The sequence below is a fragment of the Mus caroli genome, unplaced genomic scaffold (genome assembly GCF_978045245.1).
Source record: "Mus caroli unplaced genomic scaffold, Mus_caroli_1 scaffold_4, whole genome shotgun sequence".
NCBI lineage: Eukaryota > Metazoa > Chordata > Mammalia > Rodentia > Muridae > Mus > Mus caroli.
Window position 1 is genome coordinate 99,279,867 of NW_028227259.1, and position 12,605 is coordinate 99,292,471.

At 42.6% G+C, this 12,605-nt stretch overlaps 1 protein-coding gene across 1 annotated transcript; it reads right to left on the bottom strand.

Annotated features, from left to right (window-relative positions):
• Positions 1-219: 219 nt before the first annotated feature.
• LOC147005274 (PRAME family member 8-like) lies at positions 220-2,867 on the bottom strand. Its single transcript, XM_085836279.1, has 3 exons — positions 2,581-2,867; positions 1,550-2,140; positions 220-787 (listed from the first exon to the last, which is right to left on the bottom strand). Exons 1-3 carry the CDS (start codon positions 2,865-2,867, stop codon positions 220-222), a joined length of 1,446 nt encoding a protein of 481 aa, XP_085692405.1.
• Positions 2,868-12,605: the final 9,738 nt, after the last annotated feature.

Consider the following 12,605-nt stretch of genomic DNA (forward strand, 5'->3'; position numbering starts at 1 on the left):
CGGCAGAGTCCACTCAAGCCACCCAAGTTGTCTTTATCACTGCACAGTCCATCTCTCTGTTCCCCAGGTCAAGCTCAGCCTCCAAGATCCCAGTTATTGTTCATCCTTTTCTTTCCAAGCATCTGTACACTGCCTGAAGTCACAGTCTCTGAGCAACCGACATCAGAGATGTGTCCCAAACTTGTCATTTATTCACATGCAGAAGTTCTGTATCCATGTTCACCTCCAGCAAAAACAAAGTCTGAGTCCCTGGCCATAGACACAGCGCTCGCCACATTTGTGGCATTTACGTGTAGCAAAAGAGAGGCTCTTGGGCTGCCTTATTGCTGTCAGTGTATCCATGAGATCCTGACAGAGCTGGGCGAATCTTTCTACAGAGACATGGCCCAACTCATTATAGCACTCCAGAGGGGCAGGGTATTGTTCCACATTCATCTTGCTCCAGCTGGCTGTGTGCTGTAAAAGGTCCTTCAGGATGGGCATGGAGAAGTCATTGTTGTACAAGTTGATCTTGGTGAGCTGAGAGCATTGTATGAGGGAAGGTAGGAGTGCATTGAGCTGGGAGTCCTTCATCCTACATCCCTGCAAATTCAGAGTCTCAAGAGTGTTCATTACTTTCTCTAAGAGACCTCTCAGAGGCATCACATCCAAAACCTGTAAGACCACACCTTTCATCTCCAGATGTTTTAGCTGAAAGAGACTCTGACAGCAAGAGAAGGAATCCAAGTCTAACTGTGAAATTTGGTAGTGAGTGATGGAGAGGGACTCCAAGGATGTCATCAGGCACCTAGGGATAAATGAGACCAGATGGTTAGTTCAGGCAAATGGTAATGAAGAGCATGGAGTGGGGTTTACACAGTCATAGAAGTGACCAGGTGACCAAGTTCAGTGTGACCAAATGACCATAGATATTATCTGAGATGCTTCCTTTTGAAATCAGCTTAGTCAAGTCAAACCCACACAAAATCAGCGGACTTCAGTCTCAAGCAGAAAACCAGTTTAGCCCCTAAGACACATAGAGGAATTTCCATAGCAAGAGAGTCCTGACAGGATCTAGGGATATTACATGTGGGCTCATTCAAAGCTGCATTTAATCGCAGCATCTGAACTGTCACACTTGCTATCCCTTACAGTTCCATACAATCCCTCACGTCCCTTGTACTCCACAGTACTGGGGCTCAAAACCCTTCACTCATGGGAAAGTAGGGGAAGATAGTAGGCTGTTCCCACAGATCTTAGCACAGAGCTCACCTCCTCACTTTGATGATCTCCCCCATCTCCTAAATACATCCTCACCCCCCTGTTGGCCGTGATTCCAAGAAGAATTACAGTCCCTTCTGACCTGATCTGAGCTACTCCTTACCTCCCTTCAGTCTTCTGCTTCAGGAGTAATTATTTGAGTCTTTGAATCTCACATAACATCCATATTCTAAAGGGTCCCTAAAATTTGTTCCAGGTGGCTAACTGTCAGGCAGGGAACACGAATAATCCTTTAAATGGACAAGAAAAAATGCTCGGCTAGGTAACCCAGCTCTCCCTCCTTGCTTACCTGAAGACCTGATTCATATGGTCTATGAGAAAGTGGACACCACACATGGAGAGATGCTGGAGACAATTGAATTTGGAGAAGATAGAAATGAACTCCTTGACACACATGTCTTCTCTGTCTCCTGTTCTATTGGAAATCTTGAAGACGTTCTTATAGAGGGGTGCCAGGAGAAGTTTGCGAAGATTTCTCATCTGCCCGAAGCAGGGAGCAAAACGGGCCAGATTGAACACATTCCACTCAGTGTTCAGTTCCAATTCCTCTATGTGCTCTGGATGAAAGACGTTCAAAATCTCTAAGACAAAGTTCACGGGCATAGCCCAGATCTTCATGTTTATACAGCACAAATGTAGGGAGTCCTTTCTCTGCTGGGCCCACTTCAAGAAGTATGCTTGTGACTCATCCTGGCGGGGCCTGAGGCACAGGTCAGCTACCACCTTCAGCTGCCTCCTCCGTGCATATCTTGGAAGGACTTTCACTACCGTAGGCTTCTCATCCAAGGGCTCTGAAGAACAGCTACCATCCTCTGCACCAACCCATATGTCCCAGAAGGCATGGTGCACATTCCTCAGGTCCAGAACCTGAAGTTTTCCCCTGCTTGGAGTGAAACATGTCAAATATCAGCAGACATGACTACAGTCAGTCAGCTTTGAGTACCTGACTCTAAACTCAAGTCTCGCCCATCTTGTTATGGTGTAATTACTTTAAACAGAGTGCAATGTGCACACAAGCATGCTACAGAATCTTTCCCTGAGCTGCATGTGTAGACCTGACCACTTTCCTTCCACTAAGTTACTCTTTATTTCTCCTTAGTCCCAGTAATAGTGGTTGTGGGAAACCAGGGATAGGCTCATTCTAGAGATTACATATAGTAAGCTGTAATCCACTGACAACTGTCCTTAATCCAAGAAGACAATAGCTTCAAGGTTCCTGCACCACTGCTTGATGATCCCATCAGAAGCCATTCTCCCTGACCCCACAATCTCTACTGTGTACCCAATTGCTCCCTTATAGACGACATGATTATTACTCACCTGGGGTGAGATTCTCTTGTCAGTAGCATGTCTATTCCATCTAGCACAGCCTGCAACGTCTCCAGGTTAGGTGAATTCATCAAAGCCCCCACAGGGAGACAGGGAAAAGTCCAGGCAGCCACCATTGCCTTTATGAGCTTCTTAAGTCTGCAGGCGAAGGCCTCCATGAACAGTGCTGGGAAGAGCAGAAAAGGCACCTCCTCCAGAGAGGACAAGGCCAAAGCCTCATCTCTCAGCAGAGCCTGCAATGCCAGCTTCTGGAGTGTGGACAGAGTCTGAACACTCATCCTCTTCGGTCTCCAGTCAGAAGGCTCCTTGGGAAGGATTCAGAAAAAAATATACTTTCAAGACAAAGTGTTTAAAACTTCCTCACCATTACATCAACCACTAAGCTTCAGAGTTACTACTCTGAGAGTGACAGAGAAATCATTTAACCTCTTCAACATAAACTGGTGGTGGAAAGGCAGACTCCCAAAACCAGGGTCATTCTATCAAACAAATGAGCACATAATTTTCAAATCAAAATCCTTTTTGTATGACCCTTTCACAAAAACAGTCTTAAAAAAAAAATCAGAAATCAAACAAAACCAACCAACCAACCAACCAACCAACCAACCAACCAACCAACCAAACATAAATCCTTGTGATGCGGAGCAATATTAATTCCCAGTAAGCAGAATGACTTCAGTGCATTTCTACAATTTTTAGGGTTTCTTGTGTCTGGGAAAAAGATCATGTATACAGAGCAAAGCTATGTGGAAAAGATGAAAAGCAAAGTCTAACGCAATACATATGCATAACTCACAAGTATCACTCCAACAAATGGGTATTGAAGGAGATCAAACATACATGGAACACATGTCTACCATATGAGCCAGCTTCTCTCTCTCTCTCTCTCTCTCTCTCTCTCTCTGTGTGTGTGTCTCTGTCTCTGTCTCTGTCTCTGTCTCTGTCTCTCTCTCTCTCTCACACACACAAACACACACACACACACACAAATTCAGTGAAGGGGAATCATGAGGGACAGGTTAGTCAGAATGATCTGATTTCCAGGTTCCCAGGAGCCACATGGCCAGTTCTAAGAGAGTTTGATCAAGATACAGAATCCTTGTCTCCAAAGATTATATGAAGCACACTAGTGAACTATGCAAGCTATCATGGAAATATATCGGTGATGAGGCTAAAAATTCATTTGGAATGAAATTCAAGGTCTTCAACCTGTTCCTCTAAAGGAGTCTAAACTTCTCTACATCAAACTGCATTCCTCCAGGAAACACCAGTACATACCAGTTGAGCACTGCAGATAGGTCTCCAAGTTCCAGTTGCACCAGACAGTTATCCAGGCTGCAGGTCACTGAATGTGTGCTCTGGATCCACTGGTGCCTTTATATACCTCTGTGCTCACCCCTCCCTATTGTAGCCACACCCTCCAATCCCAAACTGGAATTGGATTTCCTGGTTTAATCTCCACCTTTCAAATTCCAGATTACAGATCTAATCATTTCATCGGTTGAATCAGAAGGACTTGTGTTCCCATACTCTCCACTCTTCCTCATCCCCAGACCCCCCCCAAAAAAACTTTTATGGAAAAATATGAACATTCCACTTGTTAAATAACCATACAACATCAAGTTTGGTGATTTGTTCTTTCATTTACTTAAGGCTTACTTAGTTTGCAATTTGTTCCAGGGATCTTGTCATGCTGAGAAGCCAAGGGTGTTTTAGAAGTCTAATTCTAGAAATTCTCCTGCCTCAGGATCCTTCTTATTGATAGGATTACTGTTATGAATAAACACATCTGGTTGGATTTTATTCTTGGGACCAGAGTCATTTCCAGTTTTCATCAGCTAAGGGTTTAATCTGTTCTTGATCAGAGACATAGCATAATTCAACGTTATTCTTCTTTGCTGGATTTGGGACAGAATACAGAGTCAGAGTTAGGAATATGTACTGGAGCTCAAGGGCTGAAGTGGATGCTCTGTCAGTAAACTGTAGCAGCAGTCACTCAAAAGTTAGGGTAGGAGCAAGGCTTGATTCCATTACTATACTAGCCAAGGTGTTGTGTGTGCACTCAGTTCATAAGGAGCTACCTGGCATTCAGGGATTCCACTCTAAAACTCTCTTTGCAATAGACAAGATGGGGCATGCTTGTAAGCTCAAAATTGGAAGTGGGAGGTAGGAGGCTAGTTTTAATGTCATCTTCAGCCAAATTGTAAGCTGAAGTATAGTCTGATCCCTACAAGACCTGCTTTCTAAATACATAAAGGCAAACATGAAAAGGAAGGTGTGAGGGAGATGGTGCCCTTGGCTGCTCAGGAAACTTAGAGTATGACAAGTAGGATCAGCCCAACAACATTCGTCAGGGCTATGAGATGTGATGTGGGTCGTGGGCTGGAGACTTGGCTTAGAAAGAAGGAACACCTGTCAACCTTCTATCCCTATCATCTACATGGTGGCTTGAAATGATCTCTGACTCCATTTCTAGCAAATGTTAAACTGCCTTCTGACCTTCTAGGGTAGCAGGCATGTGAGGGCTCCCCATTCTTAGTTGTAGGCAATACACCCCTACACATAGAACAAATCTTACTAAAACAATACATCTATATTGGAAATGGTGGCATACACATTTTTCCCTCCCCCCAGGAGTCAAAGTTTGACTGATTCAGGGAGTTCAGAACTACCCTTATCTAAATAACTAATTCCCAACCAGTGAAACCTATAGAGTGAGTATCTTTCATAAAATTGAACCAGAGCTGGGCAGGGTGGCACAGGACATTAATCCCAGGACTACAGTCAGAGGCAGGAACATCTTTGATTTCAAGGCTAGACTGTTCCTCAGAGTGGCTTATAGGACATTTAGCGCCCTTAAACAAAGACACCCTGTCTCAAAACAATAAAACAATATGGGCACAGGGGAAAAATTCCTGAATAGAACAGTAATGGCTTGTGCTGTATGATCGAGAATTGACAAGTGGGACCTCATGAAACTACAAAGCTTCTGCAAGGCTAAAGACACCATCAATAAGACAAAAAAACCACCAACAGATTGGGAAAGGATCTTCACCTATCCTAAATCAGATAAGGGACTAATATCCAATATATATAAAGAACTCAAGAAGGTGGACTCCAGAAAGTCAAATAACCCCATTAAAAAATGGGGCTCAGAACTGAACAAAGAATTCTCACCTGAGGAATACCGAATGGCAGAGAAACACCTGAAAAAATGTTCAACATCCTTAATCATCAGGGAAATGCAAATCAAAACAATCCTGAGATTCCACCTCACACCAGTCAGAATGGCTAAGATCAAAAATTCAGGTGACAGCAGATGCTGGCGAGGATGTGGAGAAAGAGGAACACTCCTCCATTGTTGGTGGGATTGCAAGCTTGTACAACCACTCTGGAAATCAGTCTGGCGGTTCCTCAGAAAATTGGACATAGTACTACCGGAGGACCCAGCAATACCTCTCCTGGGCATATATCCAGAAGATGTCTCAACCGGTAAAAAGGACACATGTTCCACTATGTTCATAGCAGCCCTATTTATAATAGCCAGAAGCTGGAAAGAACCCAGATGTCCCTCAACAGAGGAATGGATACAGAAATTATGGTACATTTACACAATGGAGTACTACTCAGCTATTAAAAAGAATGAATTTATGAAATTCCTAGCCAAATGGATGGACCTGGAGGGCATCATCTTGAGTGAAATAACACAATCACAAAAGAACTCACACAATATGTATTCACTGATAAGTGGATATTAGCCCAAAACTTAGGATACCCAAGATATAAGATACAATTTGCTAAACGCATGAAACTCAAGAAGAATGAAGACCAAAGTGTGGACACTGTGCACCTTCTTAGAATTGGGAACAAAACACCCAGGGAAGGAGTTACAGAGACAAAGTTCGTAGCTGTGATGAAAGGATGGACCATTTAGTGACTGCCATATCCAGGGATCCATCCCATAATCAGCTTCTAAACGCTGACACCATTGCATACACTAGCAAGATTTTGCTGAAAGGACCCAAATATAGCTGTCTCTTGTGAGACGATGCCGGGGCCTAGCAAACACAGGAGTGGATGTTCACAGTCAGCTATTGGATGTATCACAGGGCTCCCAATGGAGAAGCTAGAGAAAGTACCCAAGGAGCTAAAGGGATCTGCAACCCTATTGTTGGAACAACATGATGTACTAACCAGAACCCCGGAGCTCTTGTCTCTAGCTGCATATGTATCAAAAGATGGCCTAGTCGGCCATCAATGGAAAGAGAGGCCCATTGGACTTGCAAACTTTATATGCCCCAATATAGGGGAATGCCAGGGCCAAAAGAATGGGAATGGGTGGGTAGGGAAGTGGGGGGCGCTATGGGGGACTTTTGGGATAGCATTGGAAATGTAATTGAGGAAAATATGTAATAAAAATATTAAAAATAAAAAAAAACAATAAAACAAAAACAGAAGCAAGGTGAAATTTCCCAGACGGTGCAGTTACAGACTTAAAACCCAGGATTAGGGAGGTAGAAGCAGGAGAAGCTCTGAGGTCAAGGTTAGTCTGGTCTACAACGTGAGTTCAGGAAGAACCAGAAATGGGTAACCTGACCAACCCTGTCAAAAATAAATCCAACAAACAAAGAGAGAAACAAAACCAAATAAAAAATACCCAAAACGCAAAATAAAATTCTTAAATAAAAATTCAAGAGAGCTTAAGAGCCAGTGAGATGGCTCAGAGGGGAATGGCACTTGCTGTCAAGCCTGAGTTCAGTAGTGGGACCCACAGCTGTATTGAGAGAGACCACTTCAGTTTACAGTCCACCCACTCTATGTGCATATGCCCCTGCTGATACACCAATTCACAAATGAACTAAGACAGTCAGCATGCACAGAAGAGCAGGAGAGCTGATCTAGGGTGGTAGTGCAAGTTTCAGTGAACTGATGAAGGATGACCCCCAAACTATATAATGTAATTCTGTGTCTCCCATTCAAATACCAACAATGGGAGCTGGGTGTTTGATTGGCAGCTCAGCCTCTTGTTCTGGGCTTCATGAATTAAAATATCTGCAGTAAAACTCCTGGGGTCAAGAGAAAAAGGCTTTCTCCAAAGAGCTAACGAAGTCTCCTTGGAAAAGTAAGGAGAAATCCAAAGTGGAAAGAAAGATTTTCAGAATAAAATGGGACCAAGAGAAAGGAGACTTTGAGCTGGATGGGGCTCATGACCAGGGAATTCCGGAGCCTAGGGGCTAGCATTGACCTTGCCAAGTTAACAGCCAATACAGTTTTTAATGGAAGAGCCACAAGGACCCGTGGCTAGAGATAAAGACAATGACACGCCTTTTTATTGGATATTTTCTTTATTTACATTTTCAAATGTTAGCCCCTTTCCTGATTTCCCCTGTGAAAAACACCCTTCCCCTATGCCCTCCTCTTCTCCCTGCTTACCAACCCACCCACTCCTGCTTCCTGGCCCTGGCATTCCCCCACACTGGGGCATACAGATATGTGGATATTATCCCAGATGCCCAGAAGCTCAGAATATCCAAGATACAATAAATAAACCACATGAAACTCAAGAAGAAGGAAGACCATAGTGTGGATACTTCTATCCATCTTAGAAGGGGGGGGACCCATGGAAAGAGTTACAGAGTCAAAATGTGGAGTAGATAGTGAATAAATGACCATTTAGAGACTGACTCACCTGGGGATCCATCCTATTTACAATCACTGAAACCAGACACTGATGTGCATACTCTATTTAGCATGCGTGAACAATGTCACACATCAGAGGGAATGGAGGCCTTTGTATACATACCCAATGGTGGGAAAAAGGCTTTCTTCAGAGGTTGTGCTCAATGGGAGGGGATAGATCCCTGAACCTGTTATATTGCTATGAGTTTACTTCTAGAGATTTTCTGTAATTGACCTGTGACTCTGTGAGCAGCTGGTCCAGGCTGTCCTTGAGGAATTTCATGCACGGTAGAATCTGCTGTTTGGGTGCCATTGTTTCACCAAGGTTCTAGGAGCCCTGTCCTGGTGATGTTGACCTTCTGTTCAATGCTCATCAGAGTAGAAGGATGGAAAGACTTGAAGGTTTTCTTGTTGTTATTTGTTTCTTGTTTCTTCGTGAGGTCTTTTGGGGGGCAGTGATTTTACTTCTGTCTTTGTTTTAGGGTTTCCTCTGGACTTGACTTGATCCTGCTACTAAGCCTTGTTCTCTGTCTGTCCATGAAACTTCTAGCCCCCTTGCTCATCTGGTGCCCAGAGCTTTTATTCTGGTAGCTTGCTGCCCTCTACCACCTCTAAGCAGGTATAGCAGCTGCTTCCACAACTGTGCCTTTCTGTTTTCACCTCTGAGTCACACCAGTAGGACCTGGGAAGGAACATTGTGAGCCTAAGAGCAACACCTGTTTGCTGCCCAAAGCTATGAGCAATCATTTTCTTCCTTGACTGACAATTGAATTTAACAGGCATAAGTCAGAGACTAGAGACTAGAAATCCAAGGGAACTAATAAGCTTGGCTTCTTCCATTTATTTTCTCCAGAAATTTGGCTGTCACAGGACAATGGCCACATCTAGGCTTGGTCCTCAACTTTTGCATATCTTGAAAATATCTAGCAGATGTGCCTAGAGAGTAACCTCAGAGGTCATTCCAGAATCACTTCTTCCAGGGGACAGCATCAATGACACAGGTTCCTATGAAAGTAGAAAACAGAGATCAGTTTCCTTCCAGGCCAGTGTACACCTTGTAAAGTCTTGCCAGCTACATGTCTTGAAACAACTTCTCTTCAGGCACTTCCCTCAAGACTGTGCCTCATTCAAGGAGCCACTGGTCTTCTCCATGTTGGGGTCTCTCTCATGATCAAGAGTGCTATAGCTCCCAACTTTCAAGCTTCTAAAATTCTACTATCTCACTTATGAAGTCTGTATACTGAGATCCTTTCCTTTAATGAACCCCCACACTATTCGTTATGGCTGCCTAGGTGAAATAGTTTCCATCTATAACACTGTCTACATGCAAATTAAAGAAGATACTATCTCTGCCTCTTTGTGTAGTATGAGCCTTCAGCCTGTCTAGTTACTATCTCAGTGGCATTATCTGTAGACAATGTGCTAAGCTTACACTCCTTCATGTTAACCACATATGGGATAAAGAGATGGTTCATGAGTTAGGAGCATGGGGGGAAAAGATACAGTAGCTGACACATAGAAGCCTGGAAATGATCCTGAGGTATCTGTTAGAGAAGCCAGTGCTCTACCTAATCAGTCACATCTCCCTCACCTTTTCTTTGCTTTTTCCTTACTGAAAATATTTTTATTCATACAATGGGTTGTGGTTATGGTTTCAACTCCCCCATCTTCTCTGAGATCATTCCCACATTATTTTCCATCTCAATCCACACTCTTTGTATCTCTCCTGAGAAAAGAAACAGGCACTGAAAGAATCCAGAAACGTGTGTGGTAGTACACAAGTGTACTGTCAGGACAGGGAAGGAAGAGGCAGGACCACCTCCAGCCTGGCCTAGCAAGTGAGTTACAGAACAGGTTAATTTACAATCAGACCCTGAAAAACAACACAGAAATGAACAAATAAACAAAAAAGCAACAGAAAAATCAATAGAAAAGAAAAACACACAAGATGGAACAGGACAAAATAAATAAACCAACAGAAAAAAGGGAGCCAATCCCATCCCATCAAAACAATAAAGTAGAATCACCAACAACAGCAGCAAAAACAAATGCCAAAGAAATACAGAATACATTCAAAGACACAGAAATCCCAGAAAAACAGGAAAATGGTAGCTGTAATAGACAAGCAAAGAACTTATAATCTAAAAGCAAAACAATATAAATAAAAAAAAGTACATGACACAACTTTCTAACACTCAGATTTGCTAAAAAGTCTTTGAGTTTGTCTTCTTTTCCTACCTACAACTGGTCAATTAGTCTCCCGTTAAGAGTGAGATTTGCACCTTGCACGGTGGCACACACCTTTAATCCCAGCAGGTGGGAGGCAGAGGCAGGCAGATTTCTGAGTTCCAGGCAAGCTCTGTCTATAGACTGAGTTCTAGGACAGCCAGTCCTACATAGAGAAACCCTGTCTCGACACCCCCCCCCCAAAAAAAAAAGGGAAAAGAAATTTCCATTTAACAAGGTTAGTGTTTCATTTGCAAGACTTTATGGATTGGAGACAGCTTCTGGGTTAAAAATGGGAGCTTATCTCAATACTGTCATGCAGCCTGGATAATGGACTTGTTTGGCCAGCACTGAGAGACCTATCTACAGTGTTCAGAAGTAGTAGGTAAGGATAATCCCCTGGGTCATGCAGTTGGATGTAGAAACCTTTAGTCTCCCACATATGACCAAAAAAATGTTAATTTTTATCTACTTACAGGAACACATTGAACATCTGGTATTTAATTCCAAATGAAGTTTTAGCCTCATCACAAACATATATGTTAAGCAGTTGATTTCATTATTATGGTTGATTTTTTAAAAGAAGGTCTTTGTATTTTGTTTAAGCTCTCCTAGAAATGGCCATGTGGCATTGGGTAGGCTGAAAAGCAAGAACCTCCTTACTCATAAGCCTCCTCAGTGCTAAGATTGCTAGTGTGTTCCCTCACATTTCCATTCACTCAAATGTTTGTGTTTGTTTTTGTGAATTTATGAAATTCCTATGCAAATGGATGGACCTGGAGGGCATCATGCTGAGTGAGATAACCCAATCACAAAAAAAAAAAAAAAAAAAAAACCTCACATGATATGTACTCACTGATAAGTGGATATTATCCCAGAAACTTAGAATACCCAAGATATAAAATACAATTTGAAAAACAAGGAATCTGAAGAAGATCAAAGACCAAATTGTGGACACTTTGCCCCTTCTTAGAATTGGCAACAAAACACCCATGGAAGGAGTTACAGAGAAAAAGTTTGAAGCTGAGATGAAAGGATGGACATCAAGAGACTGGCATTCCCAGAGATCAATCCCATAATCGGCCTCCAAATGCTGACGCCATTGCATACACTAGCAAGATTTTGTTGAAAGAACCCTGATATAGCTGTGTCTTTGGAGACTATGCCGGGACCTAGCAAACACAGAAGTGGATGCTCACAGTCAGCTATTGGATGGATCACAGGGCACCCAATGTAGGAGCTAGAGAAAGTACCCAAGGAGCTGGAGGGGATCAGAAACCCTATAGGTGAAACAACAATATGAACTAACCAGTATCCCCCGGTGCTTGTGTCTCTAGCTGCATATATATCAGAAGATAGCCTAGTCGGCCATCAGTGGATGAGAGGCCCATTGGTCGTGCAAACATTATATGCCTCAGTACAGGGGAATGCCAGGGCCAATAAGTGGGAGTGGGTGCGTGGAGGAGTGGGTCTGGGAGGGTGTGGGGCTTTTGGGATAGCATTAGAAATGTAAATGAGGAAAATACCTAATAAAAAATTAAAAAAAAAAAAAAGAAAGTATGGTAAAGTTCTGCACTAAAACAGTCTGGCCCTGAGCCATTGTTTTGGATGGAAGACTTTTAATGATTACTAGTAGTTCTGTAGGGGGTATAGGACTAGACAGTTAACTTGACATTGAGTTTTACATTTTGTAAGTTACATTTGTCTTGAAAATAATCCATTTCATTTAGGTTTCCAATTGTGTAGAGTACAGGTTTTTGACTTAAAACCTAAAGATTTCCTTCATGTCTGTTGTTCTGTCTCCCTTTTCCTTTTTATTACTGGATATTTTCTTTATTTCCATGTCAAATGTTATCCCAGTTCCTGATTTCCCCTCTGAAAAACACCCTCCCACTTCCTGTCGTAGTTTCCCCTTGCTAAGTCTGTGGCTGTCTTCCTTTTCTTTTCTGATTTTATTAATTTGGATTCTTACTCTGTGCCCTTTACTTAGTTTGGCTAAGGGTTTATCCATTTTAGTGCTTTTACGCAAAGAATCAGCTCTTGGTTTTGTTGATTCTTCATATGATTCTCTTTGGTTTTTGTTTGTTTGTTTGTTTGTTTTTGTCTCTGAT